The sequence below is a fragment of the Lepidochelys olivacea genome (genome assembly GCF_965140295.1).
Source record: "Lepidochelys olivacea isolate rLepOli2 genome assembly, chromosome: 10".
Lineage (NCBI taxonomy): Eukaryota > Metazoa > Chordata > Testudines > Cheloniidae > Lepidochelys > Lepidochelys olivacea.
The window spans coordinates 38,553,828-38,579,382 of NC_140420.1; the positions used below are offsets into that span (position 1 = coordinate 38,553,828).

A 25,555-nucleotide genomic window follows, 5' to 3' on the forward strand; every position below is an offset into this window, starting at 1 on the left:
TTTTAAGTGAGGTGAAAGTTGGGAGCATGCAAGACATATCCGCCTCCTGAAAAGGGTACAGCCTCTGGGAAGGTTAAAAGACACTGCCCTAACACAGCTACACCATCCTCGATGGGGATAATATTTAATACAGCTCCCTGCTCTGCGGGCTGCTATGTTTCTTCTTCAGTTCTGGAAGACAACAGTTCTTCCCCGGATATGTACCATTCCCACATGACAAGACCTCAGAACCCGCCGGTACCTAAGACGCTGTCCCCACAGTGCTGGCAACGGCCCGACCAGAGTGCGACACTGCATGCTGGGAAATGCCAATTTCATAGGCCACACCCCTTTCCGGACGCTTCTGAAGGAAATTCCATATTCAGGCCCCGCCCTCAAGTATCGCCATTGGCCCTCACTCGGCCAATCAAAGCCTCTTGATTTTGTCCCGCTCCACCCCTGCCTAGCCTGGCCAGATCCCGCCTGTCCCCTTGCCTTCGGGTTGCGTCACCGTCCGCGCGCCGCTCTCTGGTTGGCCAGCGGTGTGGCCGGGACCCCGCCTCTCGCCTTTCGCCCGTTCTCCATCGGCCAATGGGGTGGTTTGTTTGGGGTCTGGAGGGAGGAGCTGGGGGTATCGACGCGCTCTCAGCTGGGCCCGCGCCTGCCTGCCGCGCTTCCCCCGCTGCCGCCGGCCTCAGGGCGACGAGGAAGCGGAACCGCGTCCCGCTGCCAGGACTCCTCTACGCGGCCCGCTGCAGGATCGAGCTCCAGAGCTGAGGGGTGGGGGCTGCTGCTCTGGTCGGGGGGGCCTGAGGGCCCGCGGAGAACGGCCAGCTGCGCCGGCCGGGGGCAGAGGCCGTGTTTGGGGGAGCCGGCTTCGCCTCTCCGGCAGAGCACGGGCTGCTGCAGAAACTACTGGGGTGTGGGGGGACAGCTGGAACCGAAGGATATTGGCGTGCTGAGGCAGCTGTACGAGCTGGCGGATTTGGGGTGCAGCTGGGGGGGGTCCTGGGGCTGCCAGAGCCAGAAGATCGACCGGAAAACCTGGGGCGTAAAGGCTGCAGCGCGGTATTGATGCATCAGGTAAAGCTTCATTAGGAGATGGGGCCTCTAGTGTGATCTGGGTCGGGGGGAATCTCTGCATCAGGAAAGAGAGGAGCGATTTCAGAAACCAAAAGTTGGCATCTATATTTGTGTGTGTGGACCGGCATTTTGCCCCGTGGGACCTGAAGACTGCCGCTGTCTTCCCTCTCATGTGTCTTTGGCTCTAAAGGAGGACTGAAGAACCACAGATCAACTCCTTATTAAAACACAGTTTTGTAGTCTTAATACAATTTTTGGAAAGAAGAGAAGTGCCCATAGAGGGGAGTGTGGGTTTTACCAGAGGAAGGGGTAGCAGAGCATGAAGATATGGAAAAGCAAAGGCTATACAGGTGTCAAGATCTTTCCGTTTTAGAGGAAAGGGGAAAACGAGTGTAATGTGGAGAAGAAAGTTACGCGACAACAGCTGGGTGTGTGGGTTGGGAGGAGAGTTGCACTGTGATAAGCATGAGAGATTTTAGCCAGAACAGTTTATAAAAGAAACTGTTGGTTACACTGAGACTTGCTTTTCCTGATACTTCAGTAGCCATTACACTGACTTTCATTATGCAGATTTTGTTCTGGTGGGGAGGGTACATTTTCTTCCCTGTTGCCCTGGTCGTTGGAGGATGTATTCGTTTAATTTGTGACCATGAAACAAATGGTGGGCTTGTAACTACCCTCTTTTAATAAAAGGGATTGAAACCCCCCTTAAATATCATACACCCCTAGTCTTATTAGTAGGTAAAGTGGTTTTGTTTTTGTTTTTTAAAGAGCAAACTGTAAATTGCCTTGTTGTCTGTAGTTGAGGTGGTTTGTCAGGTGAATCGCTTACCACGATTTAATATGTATTCAGGGTTTAAGTGCCTTGATGTGTAGTTCAGCCCAGTTGTGTACGCTGTTGACAGAGACCATTTTCCAGAATAATTCTACACTTGTAAATATAATGGCTTAATTTAAAGCATAGAGAGAAAAATATGTATTTTTTTGTCACCCTTTTTTAACAAAATCACTACTGTAAAAGGTTGTGCAGCCAACAGACTCCCTTTACAAATGCATTATGTTCGTGTCTGCTTTTTCTGTATTCACTTCAGTGTGTATTAAATGTTTTAGTTTTGTTACTTGGAATTTTATTTTTTTGTTGGTAGTTAGTTTTTCTTAATTTAAGTTGGACTATGGATTCTGGCTTTGTGATAAGGCAATTGCATTGCTGTTGCCAGATCGTTCTGTTTTATTTTAGTATGGCGTCTTTATTGAAAGGTGTAGTCTTGTTGTTTTTAGATATAGTGTCTGTAATATATTTCCTTTCTGTAAAAATTAAATCTGCTAAAAGTCTCACTGTCTAAAACTTTCGTGTGTAGTGTGATATTTTCCACTGAATTTAAAATGGAGCAGATTTATGAACCAAAGCAAAGCGAGTGGTCAGGTTATCGGCTACAGTGGGTCCAAAGTGGGTCCAATTTTGGAATTAACGATGATGTATAATGCATTTCAGTGGCAGCAGAGCCCAGTCAAGTGGACTTGTAACAAATCTATGTGCTTAAACTTTTTACTTGGCAAAGTGATTGCAGAATCTCTGAGCTGAACGGTTTCCTTTAGGGTTGAAAAAAACAACAGCAAATGTTTGGATCTGAGCGTTTTGTAGGTTTTTTTTTAATTGGGATGGGGGGGCTTACAATAAGTATAAAAATGCTGGAAGTTGATGACGTAGCAAGCAAAGTTTTTGGATTTGGAAAGCCAAATCCTCTCCCGGTGTGCCGTTTTTAAAATGCAAACGTTGACAGGCAATCAGCCCCCAAAGCGATGCTCCTTTGCAAAGACACCAGAGCTTTTGGGCTCATTGTGTACTTGACGGTCTGCCACCTTCCTGGGGAAAAAGTTCCAGCTTAGGGTAAAGCAGAAAGGTGCCTAGTAATTTGGAGGCGGGGGCGGGGGGAGTTGGAAATCTTTGTAGCCTTGGCCAGTCCCAGCCTCAGAGAGAGACAGAGACAGAGAGGAGTAGCTGCTGCTGCATCTAGGAATATGAATTTCCCCCCCTCAGCAGGTCGGATCACCTCGGCTCCATGGTGAGGAGAAAGAAGAGCCCCCCTGGGCCAGAGGAACAGCACAATGGGTAGGAGGGGATGGTGGCGAGTCACTTTTAGGGGCCCCGTCCCTGCTCTGCGCTCCCCCTGTTTCGCTGTGGGTTTTTTGGTGGCTGTTTTTTCTCTCTGTGTGTGTGCCTATCGAGCGCTTCCAAACGCCTGAGTTTGGCTTGTCAATTTCCTTGCCAAAGGCGCTCCTAATCCCTCCAGGAAGGTGCCAGGGGTCTGCTGGGGAGCCTGGCTCCCTTTTGGGGTGGTTTGGGGGGTTTCCTATGGGGCTTTTCCCCTCCCACCCCTCGGCACAGGTTGTTGGGTCGGGACAGCAAACGAAAGGGGATTTAGTAACAAACAACGGCGGCCATGTTGAGAGGAATTTCTGCAGCTAAACTTCTCCCCTCTCAGCTCAAGGATTTTCCTCCCTCTCTAGTGGGGGTCTGTGGCTTGACTTTTTGCCCCCCTCTTTTCTTTCTCTCCTCCCCAACAGGATGACAGTGAAGCTGGGAGACAGCAGCGGTGAGGAAGGGGTGAAAAAGCTAGGCAAGCGAGCAGGAGGAGATGAGGAGTCCCTGGAAGAAGGGGCAGGAAGAGGAGGAGAGGCAGCTCCAGGCAGGAGCAGCACAAAGAAAGAAGAGAAGATTATTAACAACAACACTAATAACCCCTCATCCAGCCCCAATCTACCCCAAGCCCCATCTTCCCTCCAGCCCTCCCACAGCCAGGACCAGCATCATTTTCTCAGGTCCAGTGTCAGACCTCAGAGCAAGAGGTTAAGGAAGGATTCTCAGGCATCCTGCTCAGTTGGCAATAGCAGCAGCACTACTGCAAAAGGAAAAGGTACTGTATTCTGTCACCCCTAAAACACACCTAAGGGGTGGGGGTGGGGGTCAAGTGCATTTTCAGAGGCTGACAGTTTTGTCCTGCAGATGCTATCTTTTGTGATGTTTTTTGTTTTGTTTCTTGTAGTAGCTGAATTCCTCTTTGTGTCTCAAGGCTTCAGCTTGAATGCTGCCCACTGTCATGTTTAAGTTGCAAAAATGGGCACTTTGGATGTGTGCATGGATATTTCCCTGCTCTCCATTTAATATCAATGAGGGTATTTAACACCTGTATTTACTCTGTTTTAATCCTCACTAAATTCCTTTATTTTGGCTCATAAATTAGAATGTAGCAAAATGGGTTCATTTAGGTGATTACACACACAATTACTAGCATTGGGCTATAACAGAATATTTATTGGGTGTGCAGGATAATATCTGAAAGAGAGGTTGCAGTCTGTCCCCCACACGATAAATTGTGAGACTATTGCAACAAAGAGCTCTGGCTTTGGAAACATGTCTGAAATGTACATACTGTAAACATGTCTAACCATGTTGCCTTAGGTTCTGTGCAGCATCCTCTGCTAGTGTGTTACTAGTTCAGAATAGTCCAGGGCACTTATATGTTAACCCCTTCGATTAGTTATTTTACTTTAGTTCCATGGATGACTTCATCAGAGCTGTTGCTTCCCTATATAGAGGGAACAGGGGAAAGGGTATTGGAGAGACTTGGTTCTATTATGTGCAAACTGTGCTTTCTGGTTGACACCTGGCTCTATAGTTGAGTGATACTTGGATATAATTTTAGTTACTTTTGGGCACCAATACTTAAGTGTATTTTCATTATTTTGAGGATAAGTAATGTTTTTGTTCTTAGCCTTTTTATCTGAGTAAGCAATTTTTACCTCCATCTGTCCTTTAAAAATAACTTGGTACTTCTTAAATATGTTATAGAGGTCACCTTATCTCTTCTTTCCCAATTACTGAATCTTCACATAGTATACAGAAGGTAAAAATGCTGAGAATCAATATTAGCTTTGCATTAAAAATAAATAAAATATAACTTTGCAAGGTGTATTTAAACAAAAATTTAAGTATGTTGTATGGCAAATATTTTTGTAAAGTTTATGAAAGTACTTTTTATAGGTTAGTAAATTCTACTTTAATCTTTTAAAGCCTCAGCAGAACTTCAATGTGGGGTGCCTAGTACTGAGAAGCCTAGATAATTCTCTCCCCAATGCACTTAAACAAACAAAATAAACAGAAGAATACTTTGATGCAGCTAATTATTTTAAGGATTGTGAGTGGTATTAATGTATTATATCTCTGGGATGTATATGTTCCATAATCAGCATGGTAAATGTGTATGTATTTGTGTATATTATACATTAAATGCATACACACATTTTCAGAACAGTGGAATGGCTTGAAATAGCCTTGCTTACACTAAATCAGCAGACTCCATTTATTTTAAGATTCACATACTAAAATTAACAAAAGAAAGTTATGCACAGTACAATATAATGACTAGTTTCAGAGTAACAGCCGTGTTAGTCTGTATTCGCAAAAAGAAAAGGAGTACTTGTGGCACCTTAGAGACTAACCAATTTATTTGAGCATGAGCTTTTGTGAGCTACTCACGAAAGCTCATGCTCAAATAAATTGGTTAGTCTCTAAGGTGCCACAAGTACTCCTTTTCTTTTTGCGAATATAATGACTAGAATCTTTTCAGTAATTATAGAAACAAGTCACTGTACCTGACTCTATTTTGTCCATGTTTTGGGGAATTTTATTCAATCATTGAGGACCGTCAATAACACATTTCAAATTGAGAGCAGCTAGAAACTCCACTTGGCTAGTTTTGCTGTGAAGGCATTGGAGGTGGTTCCTCTGATATGGCTGACGTTGTATCTGTCAGAATCATAGAGAATAGAGCTGTGGAGTATGGGATGCTTCCGAATTTGAATTCTTTATGTCCAAAGATGTAGGCTCTGAAACATTTTACTGGTTCGTCTAAATTCTATCTGTGATAACGACGTGTCTTGTGATCAAAATGTAAAGGGGTTTACTTTCCAAGTGAAGTACCACACAGTGTGAGCTTCCTGCAGGAAACAAATTGAAGGGAGGAGGCTTTTAAAGAAAACGGAGCTAAAAATTGCTGCTCTCTCTCATTTTCCATCCCATACCCAAACCCTTCCTCCCCACCCCCATAAAAAATTATGCATCTGAGCTGGTTATGGTCAGTGCTTTGTGCTTTGCTGCAGTACTCATGTAGGATTCCTCAAACCTTTGGATCTGCTATGAGAGCTCAAGCCTTTCCATTGGCATGTTGCTGCCAGATGACTGCTGCAAGGACCATGTTAACACTGGCCATTCTGCAGCTACATTTGGACCATATCAGAAATCCACCTTGTGTTATGATCTTCAAATAATACACTCTAAGGATGTAAATAACATTTAAAAACAGTAGCTGTTCTATCGGTTCTAGATTACAGTTCTATCGGTTACACAGTTAAACATTTACCTGGGGAACTATGGTTGGGGGGGAGGGTGCTGCAGCACTCCTACATTTTACATGGGGCTCCCTGCTGCTGGTCCCCTGACAACCGGGATGGATGCCAGGTGGCAGCAGGGCAGCAGCTGGGACTTTGGGTGCAGGGCTGGCAACTGTGATGGACCCTGGCAGTCTGGAGGGACTCCTGCTGCGTGGCTGCTGGGACCCTGGGTGGAGTTTAACCATTAAGAGAAACCAGTAAGCATCAAGCTTATTGGTTAACCGGCTAAACTCTTACATCCCTAATACACTCATGATTACCTTTCCAAATATTCTTAAAGAATTCTTTTAGAATCTTTAGAACGCTCACTTGAGAATATGTGGAGAGGGTGTCAGGAGGGAAATTAGCAAAGGTACAGTCATTAAACATGGCATTTAATTTCTTTTAAACAGGGCTTTGGAGCTGTGCTCCGGCTCTGCTCCAGCTCCAGGCAAAAACCTGCAGCTCCACTGCTCTGGAGCTGCTCCGCAGGTTCTGCTCCAAAGCCCTGCTTTTAAATAGTAGCTTGTCACAGTGCATTGGTTGGGCCTCATCATTTATTTGTTATGATTTACCTGTAAGTGATGTGCTTTTGTCTTTTGGTTTAAAAAGAAAATCAATTTTATTTGTGCTGTTTGGGCATATCATTTTAGGAAACCAATTATATAAATAAAAAACTTATATTTAGGATATAATTAAAAGTGATGGGGAAAAATAGTTTGACTATAGTTTGAAGAGGAATCAGTGGAGTTTAAGGAACTTTTTATCCATCCTCTTTCTCCAATTCTGTTCAGCAGAAGGAAATCTCTTGGGAACTTTGACTTTAAAATAAGTAGGAATGTATTTCCAGTTGGATTCTTGGGTTGCAGCTCTTGCTCCAGTAGCACACTGAGTTGTTGTTGCATTTTGCAGTTTTAGGGAAAGAGGTGACATAAACGCATCTTGAAGTGAAGCATCAATTCTGTTTTTTTCTTCCGGCCCACTTTTTCACTTGCTGAGTGATTTATCTAGTGCATTGTGTGTAACAGATAAGTAACTCTTTTGTGAGCATCTTGGCAAAAATGAATACTAAGAGCGTTGTAGTCTTTGCTAAATATTGCAGCTATATTTTGAGGCAAAGTTAAGTGGTCTTCATTCCTGCACTTAACCCATTTCTCTGTTCAGAGAATGAATGAATGAATGTAAGGAGACAGTAGCCCTCTGATGGATCACCCAAGATAGAAGCTTCTTCCAGAAGTTTGGAAGCATTTTACAGCACTACTGTTCCAGATTTAGTCCCAATGGGCTAAATGGTGTTCTTTGCTTCCTCAGTAGTAGTTCCTGTGAGTCAGAAAGTTGTTCAGCTGGAGGAGTGGATTGAATGAAAATGCTCCATCTTGTTAAATATTCTTTTGTAGCTGTTCCTGTAAAATTCACTAGAAAGAGGAACCCCAAATTGATTCTCGGGCCTCCATGAGTTGCATGTGCTATAGGACATGTATTAGGGCACTGGTTAACTGTAAATTACACTCATGCAAACAGGAAACCTTTTTGAGATATTTGATTTTTTTTTTTTAATTTTATCCTTGAGCTTTGAAAATTGGTTTTATCTCTGGATAATGAATAACTGTTTAAAACCTCCTTTCTCCTGTCTAATTCAGTCTATCCCTTCATTCAATCAGTCCATTTCCTTCCTCCCTGTTGACTTGCTCTCATTCATTGTGTTCCATGTTTATTACTGCACCCTCCTCCTTGTTCTGAAAATGACCAGGGAATAGGAGAGCTCTGCAGAACCTCTCTCATTACCCCCCAAACAGTAGCACCAAAGTGCAGCTCCCTTGCCTACAAGACTCTGAGTTGCACTTGATGCATGTCAGTAAGGGGTGTGGCTGCACAGCCATGTGGTTTAGGGGGAACACTGATGGGAACTGTACCTTTCCACTTAAGGATATAACTTATAGTATTTAACATACAAAAGGTTCAGATTTTATCATGATTATTTTTAGTAAAAGTCAGGGATAAGTTGTGGGCAATAAACAAAACTTCATGGGAGTCATGGCCTGTCCATGACTTTATTAAATATAACGGGGAGAAAGAGAGTTGGAAGGAGTAAGGGATGAAAGCTGAAACACTGCAGCCTTAGGGAGGTGGAGGCACAGCCTTGGCTATAGCCCTGGCCAAAGCTGCAGGGTTGTTTTTTTTCTTTTTTTGGGGGTGAGGGGGTGGGGAGGCGCACAGGTCCATGCCCGGGGAGAGGAAAGTGGTCACATAGCCCGAGCCAAAGCTGTGGTGGTGGGGGAAGCACAGCCCCAGCTCCTGCCACAGCTGGGCGGGGGGTGCACTGCCCCACCTCCATCCCCACCACTCACTGCTGAAGCTAAAGCCACAGAGGTCTGGTAAAATCAGACTCCATGACTAAATCATATCCTTAATTATAACAAGTTAATAAGGAATGCTGTCTAATGATACTTTTTAAAATAAACTATGCCCCAGGTGGGTTGACACACAATATGTCCATAAATCCCAACTTTGTGTATGTACAACTTAGCTAGATTTTATGTTAAATTTTGTCATAAAAAAACCTCTTCCCAGCTAAGCCATTGTATGCTAATGATTTTTTTTTGGCTGATTGCATTTCCCCCCAGCCATATTATAAAATCCTGTAAGGGATGTGTGTAAGCGAAAGAGATTATAGTTGAAGTGCTCACATAAACTTAACAGTATCTCTGTCATATCTTAAACTGGCTAAGTAATTTTCCAAGGTGAAAATACAAATGAGCACTCAGTTGTATGCTTAGTGCTGGTGTCTAAAATGCACACCTCTTCTTAGCCCTTTCTTTTAATGTGAGAGCAAGTGAATGCTGATTTACTGTGGGTGGGAGCCTCATGCCACATTTATTTAAAATGATGTACAATGTATGCAGATGTACCATGCCCATACTAGCCATGTATATCTCTGCACTTGTTAAAGTATGTACTGTGTAGAGCAGTGGTTTTCAAACTTTTTCTGGCGACCCAGTTGAAGAAAATTATTGATGCCTGTGACCCAACATAGCTGGGGATGAGGGGTTTGGGGTATGGGAGGGGCTCAGGGCTGGGGATGAGGGTTGGGGTGAGGACTCTGGGGTATGGCTGTGAATGAGGGGTTCAGGGTGTGGGAGAAGGCTCTGGACTGGGGCAGAGGTTTTGGGTGTGGGAGGGAGTCAGGTCTCTGGGCTGAGGGCCCAGCTCTAGGGTGGGGCTGGGGATGAGGGATTTGGGGTGCAGGAAGGGGCTCTGGGATTGGGGGGGGCTCAGGGCTGGGGCAGGGGATTGGGAACCAGGGTTACCTCAGGCGGCTCCCGGTCAGCAGCGCAGCGGGGTGCTAAGGCAGGCTTCTTGCCTATCCTCACACCACGCTATGCCCCGGGAGCGACTGGCAGCAGGTCCGGCTCCTTGGCGGAGGCGCGCAAGCAGCTCCTTGCGGCTCTCGCCTGCAGGCACAACCCTCCACCCCCAACTCCCGTTGACTGGGAACCAGCCAGTGGGAGTGTGGAGCTGGTGCTCGGGCTGGGGGCAGCACATGGAGCCCTGTGGCCCCCCCGCCTAGTAGCCAGACCTGCTGCTGGCCGCTTCTGGGGCGCAGTGCAGTGTCAGAACAGGTAGGGACTAGCCCGCTTTAGACGGGCAGCACTGCTGACCGGACTTAACGGTCCGGTTGCTGGTGCTGACCAGAGCTGCCTTGACCCAGTAGGTCGCAACCTACAGTTTGAACACCACTGGTGTAGGGAATGCGTCTAACTATGTTTTTTGTGTATAGTTCCCTGACAGCAATTAGAATGGGACATACTGAAACAAATTTAGCTGCACTTCAGCTGTTTGATTTGTGCAGGTAGTGTAGGGGAGATGGAAGAAGCTCGCCATTAGGCTTCATCTTTATTGGCCTTTTAATTGCCTTGTTTGAAGCATCAAGTGTCAGTAATAAAACAGCGGTGTGAACATATCCAGGGGGCTAGTGCTGTCCTAGACTTGTACTTGTGAGAGGCCCATGCCATTTGCTGTAGAAGGCAAACAGGCTATGAATTAGTTTTCCCATTACAGGGCAAATACTCAAAATGAAGCATCAGCCATCCCTGCTTTTTATCCTTTTCCTAGCTGGAGCTGCTTTTCCCTCTCTGAGCAGAAAGCAAATCAGATCTAGGCTTCAGCTTTGGAGGGTTGCCCCACAGGTCAAGATGCTTTGCTGAATTCCTGAAGTACATGCTTTTTGTTGGGTTGATAGATTCATTTTTTCACTGCAGTGTTTGTTGTGTTATCTCTGGCCAATGAAAGGAAGTTGACTGCGGTTTAACAATGGGACTTATTTGTTTGGAGAGCAGTGAGGAAATTTCAACACCTGTCTTGCATTTGGTTGCTTTTTCAACAAGAAAGATATCGCTATAAAAGTAGCAGGATGCTTTTGTAACCTTTCTGAAACGTAAACCTTTACACCTTACACAAGTGCACCTGGGCAATAGGGATAAGTATTTTGCTATGTAACTGTGCTGGACTATTAAATTAATTCAAGGGCTTACATAAAATTCCTGAGCCAAGAAGGAATTTTCTACCATAGTCTTTCTAATACAATCCTTCAGCTAAGAAGTACTTCTGAAGAAGTTATATGCAGTCTTAGTGTTACTGATTGCTATAATGAAAGGCCAAAACATCTAAAAAGATTGTTCAAAAATAATCTTTCCATATGTCTTAAAAGATGGTATTCAGTAGATATCCTTTTAGGAAATGGAGACAAAAGCATGTTTAACTCTTAATTTTGCCCTTGTTCTATGCGAATAACAGTAAAAACCACATTCTTTTCCAACAGATATACCTGGTAGATGTTCAGCAGGCAGCTGACAAGTGACCCTTGAAGATGGCATTTTGCATACTGTACTCATTTTAATATTGGCCTGTAGAATGTGGATAAGGGGAGCTTAATCTAACGTATGTTCAGTTAGGCTGGTACAGGAGGGACTCTAGTGGAGAGTGACCCTTTGTATGCAGGACCCATCAGGTGAAGCTGTGAATTTTCTGACTTTTAAAAGGTGCCAGTGGGGGTGTCGGAGACCAAACATTAAGCTGCTGTTTGGAGCCTGGATGGAAGAACTCTTCGTGACTAGCCTTTATGAGACACCAGTGTTGTCTCTGACTCATCTATTGTATCTGATGTATGCAATATTCCATTGTTTCTAACGTGCACATTAGGTTTTTGCATTTCAATCCTTAGATTTTTTTTTTAGTGCAATTTTTTTAGCAAATTTTCTGTCTTCATGCTTCTAAGTAGAATATCTGGGTTCTCGCAATCAGAACATGAAGATCATGAGGATGAAACTCAAACCACACAAGAGGGAAAATGGCTGTTTTCTGAAGTCCAGACGAAATACTAAAAATTGAGTCCAGTTCAGCCTAATGTGATTTCCGACCTCCTAATTTACGTGTACTTGTTTACCAGGCTAAGTACTAGGTTTTACCAACTGTCCAGAATTTATAGAGGTTTAAACTTGCACAATTGATTGAAAGGCAGGCCCAAAGACCCAGCACAGAGGGACATGGTGAAGCTAGGCAGTGGGGCCCAAAGCACCAGTCACAGAAGTCTCGTGTACCAGTACTACCAGGCTTATAAATGTGTAGGGACCACTGCACTAACAAAATGAGTAAATGGAGCCAAAACACCAGTGTTGTAGGGTTCATACGTGTAGTTTTGTTTGGACTCGTACCTCACAGGTCATTGCAAATATCAGCATGTACAGAAACTTCTGCCTTTACAATTAGTAGCACAAGAACAAAATGCTAAGAACTCTTGCTTCCAAACTCGGTGCTTTCTACCTACTGTGCAAGAGTTCTTTCTCTCATGTGTAGGGTAGTGGAAGGAATTGTCAGAGATATGATCATGTGGGATGACCAGTCTTGGGACTCATGTAACTTGATGTCAACAGACAGATCAAGAATAGCCTCTGTGCCTCATCTGCAATGAGGTCCTTTTATAAATGTTTTTTTTAGAATAGACACCTAACTGAGATTCTTGAAATATTCCTCTTCCGGTATCCAACAACTTTGTGACGGATGGCGAGATTCAATGGAGAGGGGTGTGTGTGTGTGTAAAAAATATATATAAGTAGTATTGCGAGAACTTAAATCATGGATTTCCGGAGGCAAAACATAATGATGCATGAATATCTTCATTTTCTTCAGTCCCTTTCATGCAAAATACTTTATAAAGTTATGTGATAGGGATAATCCCCACTGCAATGCAGCCACACTAGGGTAGGTTGTGGCAACTAGCTGGTGAACAGCATTGTGCACAGTAATGAGGGAGGAGGATTTTGCAAAAAGAGGATAGACTTGAATTCCCCTTGTTGGCTAGAGGTTTGAAGACTAGGATCTTGATTCCCAGGGATAGATTCTCTACAGGATCTCCCCCTAAGTCTAGAGCCCGGCGCGGATACAAAATTTGTATCTGCATCTGGTCTGCAAAACATGGTCCACGGATATCTGTGGATATAAAGCAGATGTCTCAGATTTGCAGGGCTCTATCTATGTTTTTGAGAGAAATCTTTATAGTAATGATAGATTGAAATGTCATTTTCAAATAACATATTAGAAAAAAACATTCAGATCTGTCTCTTTTGATAAGCAATTCTTGGTTTTAAAACCGCTTTTTTTCTTCTGAGCCACCTATTAGCAGTGCCAAATGGTTTTGCTATAAAAAGCTATCAAGTCTTAATGTCAAAATACGAGCCTTTTGGGGATTTTGTTTATTTCACAATTTTTGTATCTTTCAAACTTTTCTATAAATGTGTGAGTTTAGGTTCAGGGGATAGAAAAGTAGTTTATTTGCAAAGTATTTTAAAAATTAAATTGATTTTTCTCTGCTTCTGATAGACTGAACCTCCTTTTGGTTCACACACTCCCCCAAGGTAGTAATAATTTTCTGTTGAAAGATAAAGTCTAAACTAGGAGACCATAAGAAACAGTCTTAAAATTGTTGTTGTGTTAACTATGCACTTCATATGAAATATTGTACAGTTACACTCAAAAGAAAAATACGTAATTTCAAATTTTCTTACAAAATATTTTTAAACAAGTTAGTTTGGAATATTCTATGTTACATTTGAATCAAAATTACCTTATTTAAAATATAAAGCAAAACTATTTTTAACACCCCAAATTAGTAACCATTAGTCTTTTGAAACAAAAGTAGTCACGCTTTCCTTTAAGTTTTGCATTCAGGTTTCTCTTTCCCTTGCACAATGTAATAAACCTAGAACAGTTCAATTCCCTGTACTCTGTTGCAATGCTATTAGGGTCCGATGTCCCCAACTCTTGTATGGGGAACACAATCTTGAATTCCAGAGTTGGTAGGTAAATGGAAAAGCTGCTTTCAAATATTTATTCAATAGTTTATTTTTAAACCTAAGCATATATAATAGAATCTTGCTAATTCACACAAAGAGCTGGGAAATTTACTGCTTACTCATCAGTTCACAAAATTTCACAAACAACAATAATAAAAACAAATCAAGGCAACATATTCTCTTTAAAATAACAGGAAAGCAGGGCATACAAAATGACACAAAGGTAAATATTATGTGTGAGGACAGTATGAGTATCCAATATTTCAACCAAATGTGATAGCTAGCTAGAGAAGTGGTCATCAGTGTAATGTTTTATGATGTATTAAACTCAGGTTTAATATTAAAATGGAGGCTGTTGTGTGACAAAATGTATCTCTATTTTGACAACGGTAGTCTAATTTTAAAACGTTAGTGCTTCATAGCATGTTATTGAAGATAGTGTTTGTTTTTAAAATGTAACGTAGTCAGTAAACATTCTAAAATCTTTATAGAGAAGTGGGGTTGGGCAATGTTTTTTGTGAGAACAGTCAGATTTGTAAATTAGTATTATGCTGTATTCTATCACTGATTGTCAATCTAGGGTTTTTCTAGCTAAAGAACTGTTAAGGTGAATAGAGAAGAGCTCCAACTCCCTTCAATGACATCTGAATTGTGGGGGATTAATAAATTTAGGATTCTTGGAGGAGGAGGAGAGAATTTTTTCTACTTTTGCACTGTTTGGAAAGCCGCTAGTATGCTGGAGCCCATGAGAACCCAAAGCGATCGTACCAGAACAATGCAGAAGCTAAAATGCTTTTGTTATTATGAAATAATTGTAATATGGAACCTTATTGCACTATGACTTAGGCTGTGTCTTCACTGCCACTTTCAGCGCTAAAACTTTAGTTGTTCAGGGGTCTGAAAAAAACACCCCCTTGAGCGACAAAAGTTTTAGTGCTGAAAAGCACCAGTATAGACGGCGCTTTATCGCTGGGAACCATACTCCCAGCGATAAAGCTACCACCCTTCGTTCATGGTGCGTTTTTTTTAATTGCCGGGAGAGCTCTCCCCTAGCGATAAAGCGTGTCTCTGCTGCCCACGTCACAGTGCTGCCGCGGCTGCGCTGTAACGTGCGCAGTGTCAACATACCTTAACTCTTGCCTTATTTCCATTCCCTGAAATTCTCTTCCCTCCTTCCTCTCACCTCCTTTGCACTTAGTTTCATCTTCATCTTCCCTACCGTTTTCTTTTAAGCTACCTCCTTTTCCATTCAGCTTTATCATTCACTGTTCCCATGATTCTGCTACTCTCTGAATCTTGCCTTTTGGAGTGTTGACAAATTGACAAGAATCATAGAATATCAGGGTTGGAAGAGATCTCAGGAAGTCATCTAGTCCAACCCCCTGCTCAAAGCAGGACCAATCCCCAACTAAATCATCCCAGCCAGGGCTTTGTCAAGCCTGACCTCAAAAATATCTAAGTATACCTAAGCACAAGGGTGCTGCTTCCAGACAGGCAGTTGTGTTTATGGAGAGCAGTCAGACCAACATGCGACTGGGTGTTGACGATGGGGGGCTTGTTCGTCTTTGAGATACAGCTCACAACTTCAGAGTCATCACACTCCAAAGATACTGCTTTATGTACAGCAGAGGGGATTACTGAGAACACTGCTCCAATGAATGATGTGATCATTTATTAGTGCTTCTTTTTTAATCAATTGAGGTATTGCAGTTTTGAGTTTTAAAGCTGGATCTTGCAGCCCTCAGTTCAGTGGATTACTCATGTGCACATCACTATTCAACATTGTGTTTAGGTTCTTTTCAGCTGTGCCAGGGCATATGTACTTTTATTATATACCAGTATAGGGACTGCAGCTTGCATCATCCCTCTAGCACCTCTGAAGAGAGATGCTCTCACCTATCTTCCATCTCTCTGTAGATGTACAATTGACCCACTCCAGCCTTCATTATGTTTGCCTGCTAACCCTCCTGCTGAGGCATACTGCTGCTTTTCATAGCTTTCAGCAACTCATCATCTGCCTAATGTGTTTCAGGTGAAAACCTTGGAAAACATGGTACAGTCAAAAAATCAGATATTTTCTTTTAATTCTCTAGGATTTTTCCCCTTTATGTGACCTCTCACAATGCTTCTAATTTCACTTTTGTTGTCTAAAGGGACAGATAATGGAGGGACCTCATCTGGTAGCACATCAGGAATTCCTCCCAGTGTTCCTGCTGGGAGTTCTAAGACTGCCGCCAGGAGCCTGGGGACCTCAAGTGGAGAGAAGGAGGAAGGAAAGAAGGTCAGACGTCAGTGGGAATCATGGAGCACAGAGGACAAGAATACCTTCTTTGAGGGACTTTATGAGGTGTGTTTGTATATGGAAGAAGAAAGGCAGGCAGCTGGCCTGGTGCTTCTTATGGAGCCCATGCTTGGCTGGCTTGGTTTTATGTTTAAATGAAAACTTGATTTGGGAGTTTGTAGAGGATGACATTTCAGATTGGTTTTGTATGTGCACATATCCTGTATACAAGTGAGCACAATTGGCTGCACAATGCATGTGAACCATAGAATCATAAGAAGGTAGGGCTGGAAGGGATCTTGAAGTCAAGTCCATCTTCTTGCACTGAGGCAGAACCAAAGCTATCTGCTTAAAATCATCAGGCACTGTGAAGCTAGAAGAAGAAATCAGTTTACTATATGCATGCAACCCCCAAACCTCCTGTTTTCTTCCCTTGTCCATAGAATTTGTACATGTTTGAGGTTGTCTATTAAAATAAAGTGCCTGTCTCGAGATGTAATGAACAAACTTGCATCATTCCTGTGCATTGATAGGGCCATTTCTCTATTTTATTCCATCTGCCTGAAAAAACAAAATGTTAAATCCTCAGCAAGATGTGAGCATTCCATAATGAACACACAAGCCCTGACAATGAAATCATGTGATTAGTATTTTATTTTCATTTACAAAATGACTGTAATAAAAGCACAATTTAAAAGTAGTGTAAATTGTTTCCAGTGGGGAAAAATACATATGGTGCCCCCATCTCAACCTTCAGAAATAAAATGTATACAATTGTGCTGCATTATTTTTTTTACATGGCAGCATAACCTCAGTTCTTTATTATAGAGTTTTTTTTATAGAAGTTAGAAATGGAAAACTTCTTTGGCAAAGAACAACCCTCTCACATCAGCTGTCATGCAGTCTTAAACTCCTAAACAGGATCTGGCCAGGCCTATAACTGGATAGGAGAAATGGAAAAGCCCTAGCTAGATCATAAAGTCCAGAAGACGATAGTCTGTGTCATTAGATGGGATTCCTCATCCTTTTTATCCTCTGTACTTTGTTCTTTAATTGGTTTTGAATCTTGTACTTTTTCAGCATGGGAAGGACTTTGAAGCTATTCAGAACAACATTGCCCTGAAGTACAAGAAGAAAGGTAAACCAGCAAGCATGGTGAAGAACAAAGAGCAGGTCCGGCACTTCTACTACCGCACCTGGCACAAGATCTCTAAATATATTGATTTTGATAATGGTGAGTATGCAGTGGGAGTGGATTCCATGACCAGCTCAGGGTCTGGGATGAGTATTCCTTTTGGTGGGAGTTGGAGCCCTGTCTTTTAATATGATCTCAGAGCACAGGAATGGTGAAGATAAGAAAAATAAATATCAGATACTATTAAGATATCACTGAATACCTTGTACTGTACCTGTCATGGCCACAAATAGGCTCACTCTCACAAATTTAAAACAAAATATTTTCCAGTTAGAAAACAAGACCATTCCTCTGTTACTAACCCCATGCACCTATAATAAATATTCATCTAACTATTGACCTAATCAGCAAAAAGCCAGATTAAAGAGATGTATCTTCCAACATATCCTGGATGTCACCGCTCCAAGCGTTTTGACTGCGATGATAGACAGCCAGAGCATTGTAGCAAATCATGACTTCGGTGTTCCTAACTTCTTGGGTCAAGCAAAATCCAGTAAGAAGCAAATTAGTCTGCATGCTAACATATGGCCAAAATGGTGAACTTTTCTTGCACTTGTATACTCAGTAAACGTCTAAGTTACTTTATTTCACTGATTGGACAATCCAAGGTAATCCTACGCAATGTATGTGTTTTTCCCCCTTGTTGGACAGTGGTGGGGAAACCAGATAGCCAAGTAACTGGCAATAGTGATTCATACCTGTGATAGTAATTAGTACTAACTGAGTTCTGAATTCACTTGAATTGTATGTACTTAGTGAAACTAGGGTCCAGGACTGTTTGCCGGTAACCTTGTCTAGATGATGGACTTAAAAAAAATCTGTCTTGCAAAGTGTGTGAATTCCAAACTTGTAATATCTTTTAACATTCAAAAGAACTAATCAGGAGTGCCTCTTATATTAGCAAGTTGAGCAGCAAGTACAGGTCCCCTTAGTTTTCATATTCTACTGATCCTGTATTGTAGTTGTACATTGTACTCCGAGGGAATTCTGCGCCAAAAAAATAAAAATTCTGCACACAATATTTTAAAATTCTGCAAAATTCTGCATATTTTATTTGTCAAAATAACACAGTATAATCACACCAGTTTCAATTATTTCTGGTCATTTATTTCAAAATACCTGTCAGCAACTATGTTTAACAATACAGACAACAAAAAAGATTCAGGAAATGTTTTTTAACAAATAGATTCTTTACTAGGCATATTAATACAGAACTTCGAGTAATAATTCATTTAAACTACAATACAGAACCACATTTCCTGCACCCCTCAGAAGAGACTTGCGGGAGTCAAAGATAACGGAGGAACTGAGAGAGAGGGAAGTAAATTGCTGGGAAGGAGCCTGGGTGTGAAATTGGAGGGTTGTTGGGTATGGTTGGGAAAAGTATGGAACAGGTTTTTTGGGGGGGCAGGGCGGGATTGGGAGGGAGCTTCTTCCATGCAGACCCTGGCTGACTCCTATCCTCTCCCATTCAGTCAGGCACATCTGCTCCTGTCCCAATGTTCCTGTACCCCATGTGTCCTTGCACCCCCTGACCACGTGTCCTCCCTCCCCCACATGTGTCCCTGTGGCCCTGCACCTCCCTCCCCTCTGTGGTCCTGTGCCTCCACTCCCATTCAGCCCCTGCCCCAGTTTGTCCTCCCCCACTGGCCCTTATGAGCCCCTGTCTGACCGCCCAGCACCGTATGCTGTCTGTTTCCTGACATGGCGTGACAGGTGCTGCAAAGAAGGCAGGCTCTTTCTTTTCCCTTGCTGGCTGGGAGCTGCCGCTGTTCTATTGCCACAGCACCATCTGGGGGGCAAAAGGCAGAACTGCAGCAACATTTCAGCAGAGGCCTTTTTTTTCTGCGCAAAAAATTAAAAAGATGCGTGACTCATTAATTACGTGTGTGTAGTAGCGCAGAATTCCCTCAGGAGTATATATTGTTACATCTAGAAGGTGGTTAAATACATTTGCCCTTAAACAGTTCTTTAACTTTTGCCATCATCCCCACAATCAGTTCATCCCGTTAATTTTTACAGCTACAACTACTCTTATTAAAGAAGTGTGCTTGTCTGAGAGGGATAGATAAGATTTTTCAGTGCTGATGACCAGTTGCAAATGAAAGTAGTTCTTTAGCATGTGTTACAGCATGCTTCTCGGAAAACAGAAACAGCATGTAAAGGCTCTACAGTAAAATCCCTTTAAAAATTGATTGGTCTTGCCCCTTAAGATTAGGATTTTTAAGATGATTTCCATTTGTAAAGCACAGTTAGCATAGGTATTCTTCGAATGTTCCCTCTATACACAGAAGATGGTCACAGTTTGTGAGATCAAACAAGCCTTAGTTTTTAATTTAAAAATAAATGACCCTGAAAATTCAGCATTGGAAGAAGCCTATGTGCATATAAGTTCAGAAGTCCTTCCAAAGTAGATCGTCAGTTGTGGTCTGGATAAGCAGAAATGAATAAATGAAAGTAAAATACCTAAATCTGCAAGGTATGAAAGCTTCTTAGCTGCCAGTGTAGAGGCTTAAGAATCTGAGGAGCATGTGGCTAAACTTGAGTACTGGTGAAAATGCATATGGCTGAATTTTGGACTTATTTGTAGCCTGCAAATCAAAGAGAATTGCAATGGTCACCGCAGCATCAGGTATAAATATTTCTTGGTCTGATTTGTATGCCAAAGGGTTTTCTTTAACACTAGCTGTGGATATAAGCTGTAACATGCTACCACAATACAAATAAAATGCCCACACCAATGTATTCTGTTGTTGGAAGAAAAAATTACAGAAATTGACCCAAAATTTAGAAAAAATACATATATTAAATTTCAAAATGTACTGATATCTTCTAGAAAACTCAAGTGTGTGTGTGACTCAACACACAGACGTACGTATATTTGAGTTTTCTAGAAGGCATCAATGTGTCTTGAAACTTAATTTGATTATAGTTATAGACAGCTAACTTGAGTGGTGATGAAGTTGTGGGGTAATAGCAAATTGTCACCTCTAACTTCAGTTCATTTTGCTGAAACGTTTTGTTAAAATTCTGTGAAATCTCTTCTAAGTTTTTGATCTTGTATAAAAATGTTGCATTTCTAAGATATAAAGTCATAGCTATGAAATACATGCACTCCTCTGATTTAGCATTACTGTGAAATAGGACTTAGAGCTATCTGCAGTGAGATCTTTGTGTATTTGTTAAATATGTGGATTTTTGTCCCTTTCACTAAGGAAAGTTACTTGGTCTATTGCAGCTAGTGGCATATCTGCAGAGAGGGCGCTCTCTGTCTCATATTTCGCCTGATACCTATTTTGTTTTACAGTGTTTTCTCAAGGTCTGAAAAAATCCTCTCTGGAGCTTTATGGCTTAGTCTGTTATGGGGAACTAAGGAAGAAGATTGGGGGCTGTGAGTATGAATTTCCTCTAGTTCTTTTACTCTAGAATCTACCGTGAGGACTGGGCTTGACCTGTACTGTTGTGCTTTGGTTGCTTTCAAAATGTCTGCCTGTTGTATTGGTGCAATTCTGTGTAGTGTAGCTTTCTTAAGGGATTTTTTTCCCTAGAAGAATTTTTTTGGCCAGTCACATGGGATTCCCATTTTTCTTTAACATAATATTTATTTAGCTTTCTTTATGCAGATAATGCAGAAAACACAGGCCTGATTTTATTTTATTCTTCGAGTGCTTGTTCACGTTAATGCCAATTGGGGTGCACGCGCCGCATGCGTGGTCGTTGGAAACGTTTTCCCTCAGCAGCTCCCGTCAGGTCGGCTAGGGAGCCCCCTGGAGTGGTGCCCTCATGGTGCTCAATATATGACCCTGCTGACCCGATCCCCCTTCAGTTCCTTCTTACCATCTGTGGCAGCATTGGAACTGCATTTTGCTTGCAAGTGTTCCCTTAGCCTATTACCTAGTCCTACCCTGTTTTTGTTTAGTAGTTAATTGTTATTTGTAGTTTGATCCCACTCACCAAGTCTATACTTTCTCCCCTCATCCCACCTTGGGCTTCGGGGCATGCCTCAAGCCTAGGAATTTAAATCTTGTGGTATATGCAGAAAGTCTATGCCCAATAGCGATCCCCATGACTCGTGCCTGAGGTGTCTAGGGGAGTCACATCAGTCTGAGCACTGCAAGATTTGTAAGGCTTTCAAGCCCAGAACTAGAAAGGAATGCGACTTCTGTTTGAAGCAGTTGTTAATGGAAGCCACACTCCGTCCAGCAGCACCTGACTACCAAGGCCCGGGCCCGAGCTTGGTGCAGAGTGCTCTGGCATCGGTCCACAAATCGGTACCAAGGAAGGACTACGCTGTGAGGCACCCTTGGTAATGAAGATCCCCAGCACCACAGCAAGGAGCAGCGCCCCAGCACCGGTCAACATCTCCGATGGCCCACAAGCGCCATAAGGCAGCGGACAGAGGTCGCTCTCCTCAGAGATTGAGACCATTGGGGAGACTTTGCTGCCCCAGAGGAAGGACTCGACTTCCAAGCAGCAAGACCTTGTGCTGTTGACTCCAGCGCGCCAGGTGGCACCATTGAGCCTGGCACTCCGTGACTCTCTGACAGGGCAGTGCCTGGTCAAGGCGTTGGAGCCCCCTTCCACCCCGGACACTTTTGAGGCTGCCAAAGAGCTTATAGAAATTACTGCACCTCAGCCCCTTGCTGTTAGAGAGACGCCTCTGGCACCGCCTAGATGGGTGCCATCTAGAGGTAAGCCCGCAATGATAAGGCTCTCCTTGTTGCCGGACTGGCACTGTTCCCGGTCTCCATTGCCGCAGCACTGCCCGGCACTGGCCTTGGTACAAGATTGCCTAGTGCCGGGAGTTCAACAATTTGTGTCTTCGGCACCGAGGTTTTTGGCACCGATCGCGAACACCCTTGCTGGGCTGGCACCTAGACACAGCACCGAAGCACAACAGCCGTTCTTCAGCACCGTACATGTGGCACCAGTCTCGGTAGTGGGACTGCCAGCACTGATTCCCAACATGATTGTCGCAGCTCCGATCCCCGGCTTCTTTCTCTCGGCACCAACCGCCGGCTCAGGGATCGTCGGCACCACTGTGGTCATCGCCCTTGGGATCCTCTGACTCTGAGGCCGACTCCTATTACTCGTGGTACAATAAACATAGGTCGGATAAGCGCCAGAGACACGCACAGTCGGCCTTGCAGCCACAGTGGCCATCTGCCATGCAATGGTCCTTCTGGATGCCGTGGGCTTTCCATCAGGCCCAGGATACTCCTTCAAGAGTTTCTAGGTTGGTGGCATTGGGACATCATCCTTCCCGGTTACTGATGGATGGACCTGCTCCTTGGGTTACAGAGGCGACCCTATCCAGACTGCCTCCTCATACTACAGGGTAGTATGTTCCAGACCCACCCATAGCCCAGGTCACATCTGACTGTGTCGAACCAATGGACAAGTCTAATGCAACCCAGGGGCAACGTGGGCACATAGAGGGCCACGAGGACCCTGTATCCCCACTTGCTTTCTCGTCATCCTCGCCTGATGAGATTGTGGCAGGAGTGTCAGCTTCAGGTCATCTGCCCATTGACCACAGGGCACACCAGGACCCACTCCACTACATTGCCCGTAACATGGGCCTACAGGGGGAGGAAATCATTGAGTCAGAGGACCGGATGGTGGACATTATCGCCCCAGAAGGTCCTTCCAGGTGTCGTTGCCAGTCATTAAAACTATTCACGACAACTATAATACTCTGTGTCAGACTCCAGCCTCCATTCTGCCCACCGCCAAGAATGTGGAGAGAAATACTTTGTTCCCTCCAAGGGATACAAGTTTTTATTCTCCCACCCACACCCTTGCTCCCTGGTGATCTTGGCGGTGAATGAGAAGGAGTTCCAGGGGCAACAGGCACCGGGACCCAAGGCTAAAGAGGCCAAATGTACGGACCTCTTTGGCAGGAAAGTTTATGCTGTGGGGGGCCTACAACTGAGGCTAGCCAACCAACCAGCTATCCTCAGCAGATATAATTTTAACTCTTGGGACTCTGTCCAAATACAAGGAGTTGCTCCCCACTGAGTTGAAGGTGAAGTTCTCACCTCTGGTCGAGGAGGCAGTGGCCAGGACATCTCTGCAGGCCTCCCTCCACTTGGCTGACTCTGCAGCATGTAGCATCTCCTCTGGGGTGGTCATGAGGAGAACTGCATGGCTCCAAGCTTCCGGGCTTCCCCTGGAAGTTCAGCAGACCCTGCAGGACCTTCCCTTTGAGGACACAAGGCTGTTTTTGTACCAAACAGACTCAAGGCTTCACAGCCTAAAAGACTTGAGGGCAACTATGAAATCTCTGGGGATGCACACTCCTGCTACACAGAGAGAGCCCTTCAAGCCTCAACCCCAGCAGCAGCAGAGGCAATACCAGCCCTGCCCAAAGCAAGATACTTACTGCTGTAGGGGCAGGAACAATAGGCATAGACCTTCTAACCATCCCTCAGGCCAGGGGCAGGGCCCGACCAAGCCATTGTTGGGATCCAAGCAAGGATTTTGAAGGGACGCCCAAGGACGGCGTACCAGCCACTATCCCAGATCCTTCTCTCCACTTTCTGAATCATCTACCCCACTTCTACCGTGCATGGTCTCATATAACATGGGACCGCTAGGTTCTTCGCACAGTAGAAATGGGATATTTTCTCTAATTCTGCTCCTCCCCTCCTTTCTACCCCCCCTTCCCCGTCCCTCTTCAGGGACCCCTCTCACGAGCAACTCCTTATCCAGGAGGTACAATTTCTCCTCGCCGTAGGGGCAGTGGAGGAGGTTCCTCAGGAGCTATGGGACAAGGGATTCTGTTCACATTATTTCCTCATCCCCAAGGCAAAGAGGGGGTCTCAGACCCATCTCAAATCTTCAAGGACTCAAGCAGTTTATGGTAAAGTTGAACTTCTGCATGGTCTCCCTGAGCGCAGTTATCCCTTCCCTGGATCCGGGGGACTGGTATGCTGCCTTTGACATGAAAGAAACCTACTTTCATATTGCCATTTGGCCAGCCCACAGATGTTTCCTGAGGTTTGTTATCCACTGCATACAGTATCAGTTCACAGTGCTCCCATTCAGGTTATAAACAGCCCCTAGGGTGTTCACCAAGTGCATGTCTGTGGTCATGGCCTTTCTCTGCAAGAGGCAGGTGTATCCCTACCTCGATGGCTGGCTACTGCAATGGTGCTCCAGGGAGCAGGTGGAGTCCCAGGTCTGGTTAGTCAGAGATGCATTCCAGAGATTAGGTCTCCTCTTCAATGTGGACAAGCCAACATTATCACGCACCCAGCAAATAGGATTCATTGAGGCAGTGTTGGACTCAGTTCAGGCAAGAGCCATACTACCAGAGACCAGATTCTAAACACTGTCAGACATCATTCAGACTCTCAGATGATACCCCACCACAACCACGAGGACATGCCTCAGTCTTCTTGGACACATGGCGGCATGCACCTGTGTGGTCAGGTATATCAGGCTGAGGCTCAGATCACTCCAGGCATGGTTTGCCTCATCTTATCACCCAGGTTGAGACAGTTGACTCGGTAGTAACTGTACCGGCACGAGCCTTAAATACCCTAGGCTGCTGGTTGGACCCTCGCATGGTCTGCGAAGGAGTCCCATTCAGCACCCCTCAACCGTCCATGACCTTAGTAACGGATGCGTCAGATCTGGGTTGGGAGGCCCACTTAGGAGACCTACAGACTAAGGGCAGGTGGTCGCAGTCCGAGATCCTGTTCCATAGAATCATAGAATATCAGGGTTGGAAGGGACCTCAGGAGGTCATCTAATCCAACCCCCTGCTAAATCCAATCCCCAACTAAATCATCCCAGCCAGGGCTTTGTCAAGCCTGACCTTAAAAACCTCTAAGGAAGGAGATTCCACCATCTCTCTAGGTAACCCATTCCAGTGCTTCACCACCATCCTAGTGAAATATTTTTTCCTAATATCCAACCTTGACCTCCCCCACTGTGACTTGAGACCATTACTGGAACCCCCCTTCAGGTAGTTGAAGGCTGCTATCAAATCCCACCTCACTCTTTTCTTCTTCAAACTAAATAAGCTCAGTTCCCTCAGCCTCATAAGTCATGTGTCCCAGTCCCCTAATCATTTTTGTGGCCCTCCACTGGACTCTTTCCAGTTTTTCCACATCCTTCTTGTAGTGTGGGGCCCAAAACTGGACACAGTACTGCAGATGAGGCCTCACCAATGTCAAATAGAGGGGAATGATCATGTCCCTCAATCTGCTGGCAATGCTCGTACTTATA

The 25,555-nt window shown here is 44.1% G+C and overlaps 1 protein-coding gene across 4 annotated transcripts in view; it reads left to right on the forward strand.

The window, feature by feature from the left end:
• Positions 1 to 678: 678 nt before the first annotated feature.
• The window catches only part of CRAMP1 (cramped chromatin regulator homolog 1), a 119,169-nt gene continuing 94,292 nt past the window's right edge, over positions 679 to 25,555 (forward strand). For 2 of the 4 annotated variants that reach the window (XM_084641437.1, XM_084641440.1), the window contains exons 1-5: positions 3,056 to 3,172; positions 3,628 to 3,977; positions 15,995 to 16,188; positions 17,203 to 17,356; positions 20,625 to 20,708. In XM_084641437.1, coding sequence (XP_084497563.1) covers positions 3,123 to 3,172; positions 3,628 to 3,977; positions 15,995 to 16,188; positions 17,203 to 17,356; positions 20,625 to 20,708 — 832 coding nt within the window. In that variant the 5' untranslated portion in view covers positions 3,056 to 3,122. Of the gene's footprint in view, positions 1,063 to 3,052; positions 3,173 to 3,627; positions 3,978 to 15,994; positions 16,189 to 17,202; positions 17,357 to 20,624; positions 20,709 to 25,555 lie in introns of those variants that run through there. The other 2 variants (XM_084641439.1, XM_084641438.1) reach the window with 2 other exon arrangements.